At 36.1% G+C, this 11291-nt stretch overlaps 1 protein-coding gene across 1 annotated transcript in view; it reads right to left on the reverse strand.

The window, feature by feature from the left end:
* The window catches only part of Tex11 (testis expressed 11), a 478576-nt gene that overhangs the window by 208698 nt on the left and 258587 nt on the right, over positions 1-11291 (reverse strand). Inside the window, exon 16 of the mRNA XM_033760433.1 lies at positions 9435-9572. Coding sequence (XP_033616324.1) covers positions 9435-9572 — 138 coding nt within the window. The remainder of the gene's footprint in view (positions 1-9434; positions 9573-11291) is intronic.

An 11291-nucleotide genomic window follows, 5' to 3' on the forward strand; every position in this document is an offset into this window, starting at 1 on the left:
GACTCCATTTTTGCCTCTTGTCACAGCCAAACTCTCAGTGGTCTCATGATGCTGTGGCACTCCAGGGCAGGATTACATCAGCTGAACATATCCTGGTTCCATGAGAACAGAGTAGTAAGAGAAAAGTTTCACCTGGGGAGGGATAAATTCCTTATCAATTTAACTCATCCCATCAACCATTGTAAGAATGCTCTCCTTACAGTCCTCCTCAACATAAGAATCTCTTGACCAAAGATCTTCATCAGCATAAGATCCTCATCTACATAGGATTACCTCTAACCCCTTAGTCACTTCATACTGCCTCCAATTACTGTGTGTACCCAATAAATGACGGCTAGCTTGGAGAGTTTTTCTTTGCCCACTCGGAAGCACTGACCTCCCAGCCCTCCATATACTTTGAAATTATGCAAGGCTCTGTTGTCTTTTTTCTTTACCCCTCACTGTCCTCCCTTTCCAGGCAATCAGAGGATTAATTGCTCTCATATATATATTCAAACTAACCTTTGGCTTTACCAGCAATCTGCCTTAAATAACACAGTTGCACCTACAGTGTATGCTATCAAGATATATCTAGTTTCCTGATCTCCTATTCTCCGCCTCACTACTAACAACTCCTAATTATAGGTTCCAGGATAAAATTTTACATTCCTTTGATGAGATGTAAGAGTATTGTGATGGATATCTCTAACCCCAGCAATCTGGGAAACTGAGGCAGTAAGATCACAAGTTCAAGCCCAGCTTGGGCAGCATGGTAATTTAATGTGACCCTATCTCAAACTAAAAATACTATTTTGGGTTTGGTATGTGGCTCAGTGGCAGAGCTCTTATTTAGTATGTGCGTAACCCTTAGCACAACCCCTAGCACATTTACACACAGAAGTACTGCTTCAAGTCTGAGAAGACTATATCAGTTAATTCTTCTGGAAATTTAATCATAGGATGGCTCCCTATGCAGGTACTCTGCTCTTAAAAATGCCTCATATCTCAGTCTCTTTAAGAGTGGATTACTAAAAAAACAAAAAAAAGTGCATTGCTATGCACCACCAGCACCAGTGAGGAAGGCGAGCATTGGGAAGGCTGCTCCAAGATCTGCTCTACCTCCAGCTTGCTTGGACCCATTTGCAGGGACTGGGTAGCTGCGCCCTCCCCTGCCTGAGCCGCCACCAGCTCCAGCAAGGAAGGTAGTTACGCGGGCACCACAAAAACATCCCATCCCCCATCCCCCTTTCTCAGACCTCCTGATTGTGCCAGTCCTTGGACCCACTCTGCAGAGGCATAGGTGGTCAATAAGGGTATTTTTCTGAGCTCCCAACTTTGAACATCTTTAAAGACAGGGTGGGGAAAACCTGTACTAGATCTGCTTGGAGTTCAACCCTACAGGTCGGGGAACTCAATATGGGCCTTGTGGCCTAAGATCAGTCTAAGTCACAGAGATCTGCCACTGGCTAGCTGAGATCAGGGGACTTGGTTCTGCACATGGCTGTGCACGTTGTATATTATGACAGCAGAGATATAGTCTGAAAGAGGCTATTCAAATTCATTTTTTTCTTTCTTTTCCTCATTCCACTCTGCAATTCTTTTTTTCTGTCCTCTTTCTCCAACTTAGTCTCTTGCTCCACCATATTATCCCTCATCTCCCTTTCTGTTACTGCTCCTGCCCTAACTCAGACTTCTTCTTTTATCATGTTTTCTTTTTTCTTTATGTTCTTTTCTTCTCTCATTTTATCTCACTCATGGGTCAGTAGTTTCAAGGGAAAGTGAGCCCCTATTACTGTTAAGGGGATATATTCTTGTCCTTATTCTTGCACTCTGTCTATCCCTTTTGAATTTAACAGTTTCCTAAAGATTGTATGGTCATTCTATGTCCCTTGGCTTCACTTGAAACCTTCTCTAATTCTTTCACTTATCTACTCCTTTTGTCCTAACTCTGTCTAAGCCCCCATCCTAAATGGTAAAGATGCTATATTGAAAAGTGTATTCACTGCAAACATATTTTGGGCTGCTTCTAGATTTTAATTTAATTCACGTGGTTTAAAGGTGATAGATTAAGGTCTACCAAAACTGTTCAATTAGCAAGTTGTGCATGATCCTATTGAGTTGCTGATTGTATCAATTAGGATAAAGGATTGTGATTGATTTAATGAGTTTTCTCCAATATTATGAAAATGAGAATGTCTATGAGTCATTAGAACTCAAAAGCTAAAGCACAACTATATCAGGAAGATTTAAGTAATAACCCAGAAATTAAACCAAGGACAACCCAACAACAAAAATAAAAATAAGAAAACACTTAAGCAATGCACAAAGACAGACTTCCAGTTCACCAATGGCAAACAGTAGGGCAAAGCAGGAAGAAAAGTCTGATACTCAACCACCAGGACACCCTGAACTCATAGAACAGGAAGTAACAAATCAATCAGGCTCTAGAAAAATTCAAAACAGACATAATTTCCCAAATGAACATAGAGATGGTGAGCAAAATGGAAGTCATTTTTTGAGACTTTAGAACAGAAACTGACAAAAAAATAGATGAGCTCAGGACCATGATAGAAGCCATGAAGGCCCAGCATAATAAAGAAATGGAAACAACAAATGCCCCACAGCGAAAAGAAATAGAATCCATAAAACAGATTCAAACAGATATCCAGGAGATTAAAAACTCTACTGAAAGTGTATACAACTAAATAAAAGAATGTGAACATAGAATCTCACATATAGAAGATAGGATTGCAGTCACTGACCATGAAAAGAGAGGTCTCTTAAAAACAGTAAAGGAACATGAGAAATCGATCCAACAACTCCTAGATGATGCAAAGAAGAATAACACAAGACTAATAGGAATCCATGAAGTAGGAAGAGAAAATACAAATGACTTAAAAAAGCTGTTCAGAGAATTAATGACAGAAACTTCCCAAACAGAAGGGAAGAATTAGACATACGGATAAGTGAGGCATATAGGACTCCAAATAGCCACGATAAAAGAAAATCTACACCTAGACATATAATAATCAAGATCCCAGAACCCAACAGAAGAACAAAGTAGTACAAGCAGTAAGAGAAAAGAAACAAATCACATGCAAAGAAAAGCCCATCAGAATCGCAGCAGACTTTTCAACACAAACCCTCAGGTCAAGGAGAACCTGGAGTGAAGTATTTCAAGTCCTAAAAGAAAACAACCTACAATCAAGACTGATGCATTCTGCAAAACTCTCTTTCAAAATGGATGTGGAAATAAGATACTTCCATGAAAAAGAACATCTGATAAACTTCATGAACACCAAGCCAGTACTACAAGGAATTCTAAACAAAATCCTAGAAAAAGACAATGAGGGTCACAACACCATGAGGCCCAACAGACCAAATCAAATAGGCAAAGCAAGAAACTAAAAGGATGGGGGGGGGAGTAAACAGTCAACAAAAGGACAATAACATGACAATAATAAGTCAGTACATATCAGTTATAACCATCAATGTCAATGGCCCCAATTCATCAATCAAGAGAAACAGACTGGCAGAATGGATTCAGAAGCAAAAGCCAACAATATGTTGTATACAAGAAACACACCTAGTGCAAAAAGAAGCCCATAGACTGAAAGTGAAAGGATGGAAAACAATTCTCCACATGACACGAACACAGAAAAAAGCAGCAGTAGCAATCTTATTCACATACAAAGTAAATTTCAAACCAAAACTGATTAAGAGAGACTAAGAAGGCCACTACATCCTTGTAAAGAGAACAAGAGGAAGAGATAACAATCATAAACATATATGCACCAAATATTAATGCCCCTAACTACATAAAATGAATATTAAGTAACATAAAAAACCAAATAAGCACTAATACAATTGTAGTGGGAGAACTAAATACCCTACTATCACAAATAGATAATAGATAATCTAGGCAGAAAATCAACAACGAAATACTAGAACTCAACCAAGCTTTTGAACACATGGACTTAATAGACCTCTATAAAGTGCTCCACCCAACAAAATCAGAATATACATTCTTTTCGGCTGCACATGAGTCATTCTCCAAGACAGACCACATACTAGCTCACAGAACAGGTCTGAATAATTGCAAAAGAATCAAAGTTATCCCCTGTATATTATCAGATCATAGTTCAATCAAGGTGGAGATCAATAGCATTAAGAAACCATAGGAACTTCACAAGCACATGGAAATTGAACAACACTCTCCTGAACAATCAATGGATCACAGAAGAAATTAGACAGTTTTTGGAAATAAATGAAAATGCCAGTACAAAATACAGGCATCTATGGGACTCAATGAAAGCAGTTCTACGTGAAAAATTCATTCAACTGAATGCACACACTAGGATAACAGAGGGAGATCAAATAAACAACTTAATCATGAATCTTAGACTACTAGAAAAACAAGAACAAGAAAAACCCAAAGGTTGAAGAAGAGAGGAAATTATAAAAATTAGAGCAGAAATCAATGCAATAGAAACTAAGAAAACTATACAAAAAAATAAATGAATCGAAGAGTTGGTTTTTTGAAAGAATAAATAAAATTGATAAACCCTTAGCTAACCTTATGAAAAAAAGGAAAGAAAAGGCTCAGATCCATGCAGTCAGGAATGAAAAAGGCAAATTGACAACAGATCCAACAGAAATCCAGAACATCATTAATACCTACTTTGAGAACCTGTACTCTAATAAAATGGAAAACACAGAAGAAATGGACAGATGTTTAGATACTTATGAATTACCAAAGTTGAACAAAGAAGAGAAAAACATTTTACACACCCCAACCACAATCAGTGAAATTGAAAATGTAATTAAAAATTTACCAACAAAAAAAACCCCAGGTCCTGATGGATTCACTGCTCAATTTTACAAGACATTTAGAGAAGAACTACTGCCTTTACTCTTGAAACTTTTCAATGAAATTGAAAGGGAAGCAATACTTCCAAATTCATTCCTGGAAGTAAGTATCACTTTGATTGCCAAACCATGGAAAGACAAAACTAAAAAAGAGAACTACAGGTCAATCTCCTTAATGAATATAGATGCAAAAATCCTTAATAAGATACTAGTAAACAGAATACAGAGGATCATCAACAAGATCATACATCCTGACCAAGCCCTATTTATTCCAGGGATGCAAGGATGGTGCTACATACGTAAGTCAATAAATGTAATACACTATATTAACAAAGCCAAGGACAAAAACCATATGATCCTCTCAATAGATGCAGAAAAAGCATGCGACAAAATTCAACAGCCATTCATGATAAAAACCCTGCAAAAAGTGGAATAGATGGTCTATATCTCAACTTAATAAAGGCTATCTATGAAAAACCAACAGCCAATATCATATTAAATGGCCAAAAACTGAAAACTTTCACGTTAAAATCAGGAACAAGACAAGGATGCCCACTATCACCACTCCTCTTCAATATAGTTCTGGAAACATTAGCCACAGCAATTAGACAAGAGAAAGAAATTAAAGCAATAAAAATAGGAAAGGAAGAATTTAGACTGTCATTATTTGCTGACTGTATGATATTCTACATTGAAAACCCAAACAACTCCACCAAAAGACTCCTAGACTTAGAGTAGCTGGATACAAGATAAACACCCCAAAATCAATAGCCTTCTTATACAAAAATAACAGTGTCATGAGAGAGAAATTAGGGAAACAATTCCTTTCCAAATAGCATTAAAAAAATAAAGTATCTAGGAATTAATCTAACAAAGAAGTAAAAGACCTCTACACTGAAAACTACAGCACTCTGAAAAAAGAGGTCAAAGCGGAAATAAGAAAATGGAAAGATATCCCCTGCTCCTCTGTAGGAAGAGTCAACATAGTGAAAATGGCCATACTACCAAAACTGCTATACAGATTCAATGCAATACCAATTGAAATTCCAACACTGTATTTCACAGAACTAGAAAAAACAATCCAAAAATTCATTTGTAACCATAAGAGACCTAGAATAGCAAAAGCCATCCAAGGCAACAGAGACATGGTAGTGGGTATAACAATTCCTAATTTGAAACTATACTACAAAGCCACTGTGATAAAAACAGTGTGGTACTGGCAAAGAAACAGATCTGAGGATCAGTAGAACAGACTGGAAGACACAAAAACAAATCCAGATATACTCAGCTACGTCATCTTTGTACAGGAGCTGACCATCTTCAGTGGAGGAAAAATAGCCTCTTTAATAAATGGTATTGGAAAAACTGGATATCAACTTGCCAAAGATTAAAACTGGGCCCTTATCTATCACAATGCACTAAATTAAAATCCAACAGGATTAAAGGTCTAGATATTAAAACAGAAACACTAAACTTCCTGGAAGATTATTTAGGCAGAACTCTTGAAGAAACAGGCAGAGGAAAAGATTTTATGAACAAATGCTCAGTAGCACGGGGATTAGCAGAAAGAATCAACAACTGGGATCTCATCTTTTTTTTGGTGTTTTGAGACAGGGTCTCACTATGTAGTTGAGACTGACCTGGAACTCACTGTGTAGCCCAGGAATCTCATCTAATTAAAAAACTTCTGCACTGCAAAAGAAACCATCAACAGAACTAAAAGACAACCTACAATGTGGGAAAAAATTTTTACCAGCTGCTCCTCAGACAAAGGAATCTTATCTAGAATAAATAAAGAACTCAAAACAATCAGCCCCCCCCAAATATAAAGACCCGATTCAAAAATGGACATCTGAAATGAACAGACACTTCTCAGACAAAGAAGTAAAAGCACCAAGTAAATATATGAAAAAATGTTCCACATCACTGGTCATCCAAGAGATGCAGATGAAAACAACACTGAGATTCCACCTCATGTCACAAAGAGTGGCTGCTATCAAGAAATCACACAATAACAAATGTTGGCAGGGTTGTGGGGAGAAAGGAACCCTTCTCCATTGTTGGTAGGAGTGCAGACTGGTGCAACCACTATGGAAATCAATATGGAGATACCTCAAAGAGTTGGGACTAGAGGTTCCATTTGACTTAGCCATCCCTCTGCTGGGTATCTTTCCAAAAGAATTAAAAGACTCATATCACAGAGATATATGAGCACCTTTGTTTATAGCAGCACAGTTTGTAAGAGCTAAAACTTGGAAACAGCCCAACTGCCCATCAGTTGGAAAGTGGATAAAGAAGATGTGGTTTTTCTATGATGTGGAATATTACTCAGCCATAAAGAATGAGAAATTAGATTCATTCTTAGGAAAATGGATACATATTGAGGATATACCCCTAAGTGAAATAAATAAGTCACACGTGTAAATACTGAATAGCTTCTCTGGTATGAATAAACTATAATAATACATAAGATCCTAAAGATAAAATGAATAAACTATAATAATACATAAGATCCTAATGATAAAATGGACACTACGTGGGTTTGATTACAGAAACTAATAAAGTATTCTCTAAATAATGAAAAAAAGAATTAAAAAATAGACAATGTGAAATACAAAGATAGGGGTAAAGGTGTGGGGAAAATGGGAAGAGAAGGGCAAAGCTAATACGGGGAAAAATAAGGAAAATGAAAAAATGGAAATAAAGTATTTGTAAGGGGGGAGGGGAGGAGAGATGAAGGGAGGGCAGGGACAAGGGGAAAAAATGAGAACCAAGACTTGTCAGGTAAAGTTACAAGATCCGAATTATGAATGCAACTGTACTGTATACCTAAAATGTACCAATAAACTCAATGTGGAAAAAAAAAGTGGATTACTATCTTGCTATTTTTAACCTTTATACACAAAACCACATGCCTCAGAGACTTGATCATTAACTGTGTTTACAAATTTCAGTTGAAATCTGTTCCCTACTGACTTGCTCATGGGAATATACCTATCTGAATGCCTGATTTATGAAATATTTACAATACTTAGATTTCTCTCACTATCATGTGCTGCTTATCTGCTCATTAGGATACCCAGTTTAGATAAGTCAAAAGAAGCCCATGTTTTATTTATTTATGTAATGTCAAAGCCTAGCTCATTGTCTGGTACTGAGGTCTTTTTTCTATCTTGACTAGCTGTTAGATATCCTCTACAGAGTGGCATGTCTATCTCCAGGTCAAGGTCCTTCCCAAGCTACCTGTCCCACTATTTCATAAAACATGGAAGCTATAAAAGCTGTGTGACTCCTTTCTTTACATGTCTTTGTTTTTGTTTTTGGTACTCTTTTTGTTTTTGCTGCTTGCAAGGCAGGCGGTGGAACCACTGAGCCAAATCCCAGTCCCTTGTTCACATGTCTTTTAACAGTAGGCAGACAGTGCTTTTGCAAATGGGAAGGGGATCAATAGATCGCGGAGGGAAGGAGAGAAGATGAAGGGGAAGTAAAAAGAATTAATAGTGTTATGTATTTCTCTGTAAGAAATGTAATCATTATGTACTACAAATGTGTACTAATAAAAAATTTAAAATAAACAGTAGGCAACTATCTTTCTGAAATAATTAATACCACCATGTGCAGAAATACAATGAATTAGGTAACAAAATCTGTGTATCGTCTTCTTTTCTGGTCTTATACAGTAGACAACTATATTTCTGACATAGTTAAATAATAGGTTGTGATGAGATATGACAAATTAAGCAACGTTTCAACTTCTGTAGAGCTATAAACTTACAATGTATGAACTAAATAGAAATTATTTTGATGGAAAATATGAAGTATTTAGGAGAGCAAACAATCCTTCAACATAAACAAACCTCTAAAGAAAATTTCTGAAATCACTACCATTAATCATTTGTTCCCCAAATCCTGTAATTAAAACTTGAAAGTTAACAAAAACTTTCATATTTCACTGAGTCCACACTTGTCCTTTTACTATCATGCACTACCAGGAGACAATACTCTAATTATATGCACAATTTACCCAAAGGAAGAAATGTCCCAATTACTACAGTAGAATGGCTGTATCTTTTGAAGAGCTTTTATATCTTTTACCCTCAAGAGTTTTGTCCTAAGAAGGAATCAATTGCTGAACATTTTCTAGAATGCTTAAAAAAGCAAGCAATAATAATTCAATAGTGAAAAATGGCTGCTTCATCCAACAGTGCATATAATGGTTGCTCTCAGTGAATGCTTAACAAAAATGTAGACTGTAAAATTTAGTCTGCTTCAAAAAACAATATCAAAGATAATTAGTAGCAGAAAACATTTTTAGGAGCTCCAATAACATGCTACCTTGGAGAACAGGAGGCAAAAAATAAACAGTAAGTAGTAGGATTAGGAGTCTTCCAAATTCTCTATGTCTTTAAAGAGATCCACTTAATGTTTACAGTATGCAAATAAAGAAAATGTCAATTTGACCTTGTTCTGTATGAAGGAACTCTCATACGTCTTAAACAGACAAAAAGTCACAATGCTGCATGTCTCCTGCCACTAACGGTAAGAACATTTGCTATTTCTTAAAACAGATAAATGAATGAAAGGACCTCATCAAGTTGCTTCAAATTCAGGTAACAGGAAGCCATGTTCCTCTGCAGCTTGGCCAAGTCCAAATCTGCTTGATGAGATTCATAAAACTTCAGAGAATAAAAGTACCACTGTAGGGCATCAGCATAATTTTGTCCCTAAAGTTTAAAAAGAAACAACAAAATTACAAAGAGATCTCTACAAACTTATCCTAATTTTTCCCAGCCTACCTCTAGAAATAAAAATGGCACTGTTTTTTTAGGCAACCAAAACACAATATCCCTTTTATTAAGTTTCTAGTATGTTTTACTCTTTTTCTTTTCCTTATACATTAGAAATATCAGCAGCTGGAGGTGTACCTCACAGACAGTATATGCTTGGCATGCATGAAGCTCTAAATTCAATCTCCAACACTAAAATATAAAGGATATTTCATACATATAATGAAGATCCTAAAAAGGTGGTGAATCATTTCCAGAAAACTCATAATCCATTTCAAAAGTGATTAAAACAATGATAAAATTTTTAAAGAGCAAATTCATAAATCACCATAGCAATACAGCTATTCTTACTTTTCTGTTCCATTTTAACTATAAATTTTTGTATATTTACTTAGTTATAACCATAGCATGTCTACAATTTCATACTCTATTATTTCTATTTAATTTTTGTACATATTGACCTATGTCATTATGTAGTTTTTTAACTTATTGATTTTAAGGGATATGTAATATTTAATCAAAATATATTATAATTTTCTTATTTTCATACTGTTGGACACTTTGTAAAAAGTCCAGTTTTTTCACTATAATGAATAATGGTGCTGTGCTTTTGTACAACAATTTTTTAGTCATGGGACAGTTAATTGTGTTGTCAACTTGAATAAGAAACACCCATCAGCTTGGTCTAGCACAGTTTTGGGGGTGTCTGGGTGATTGACTTACTGAAAAGGAAAGACCCAGCCTGGATGTGGGTGGCACCAATCCAGAGGCTTGTAGCCTGGCTGGAATAAAAAGGGAAAGGAGGAAGTTTTGTTTTTGGCTTATTTGGAGGATCTCTGGTATTCGCCATTGCTTTTGGATATTGCTCTCCAGGCTTCTAGCACAGACTCCAGCTTTCCAGTGCGTATGTTTTCCTTCCACTCCATACTCTTCAGGATTCCAGTGCAGAACCCTTAGCTTCCTGATTAGGACTCACATGGCACTAAGCAGTGAGCTCCACGCCTTTAACTTTTGACTGGATCCTCTGCCCCCACCCCAGCACTCAGTCATTTTACATTCTTCCTTACTCTGAAGAAAGCCATAGTAGACCTCTTTTGTAAATCCTTTACGTATCATATCATATCATATCAATTCATTTCACACATATATAATATTAAATCTTTCTCTAGTGAGTCCTGATACAAGTTGCTTTAAAATTTCAATGGTAGGAAGCTATTAAAAATCTAACAAATAACTTGGGTGATTTTTTAAAAATATAAGTAAACAGATCATGTATAAACACCAAGGTGAGCTAAATGAGTTTGCTGTACCCTATCAAGAAGCTTCACATTTGCAATTAAGAAAAGTCATTATCCTCTGTAAATGTAAAATATCTTGTACCTGCTTTATGATACGTAGTAGTGACCATGCTTTATCAGAGCTACATTTAATGATATTACTCTAGAATGTTCTCTTTCCAGATGATGATTAAGAGGCTAATAGAAAAAATGGTGCCAGGTAGCACAACAGCAACAGAACTTTGCTGTTTTCTGGATATTATTCTTTTCTTTGTTTGTTTTTTTTTTTGTTTTTTGTTTTTTTTTTTAATGGAATGTGCTGAATGTCTATAATTTTGTTCAGATGACTGCAGAACCTGGAAAAGCTGTTGCTACTATC

Source organism: Fukomys damarensis, unplaced genomic scaffold (assembly GCF_012274545.1).
Source record: "Fukomys damarensis isolate Sample0158 unplaced genomic scaffold, DMR_v1.0_HiC HiC_scaffold_39, whole genome shotgun sequence".
NCBI classification, from domain to species: domain Eukaryota; kingdom Metazoa; phylum Chordata; class Mammalia; order Rodentia; family Bathyergidae; genus Fukomys; species Fukomys damarensis.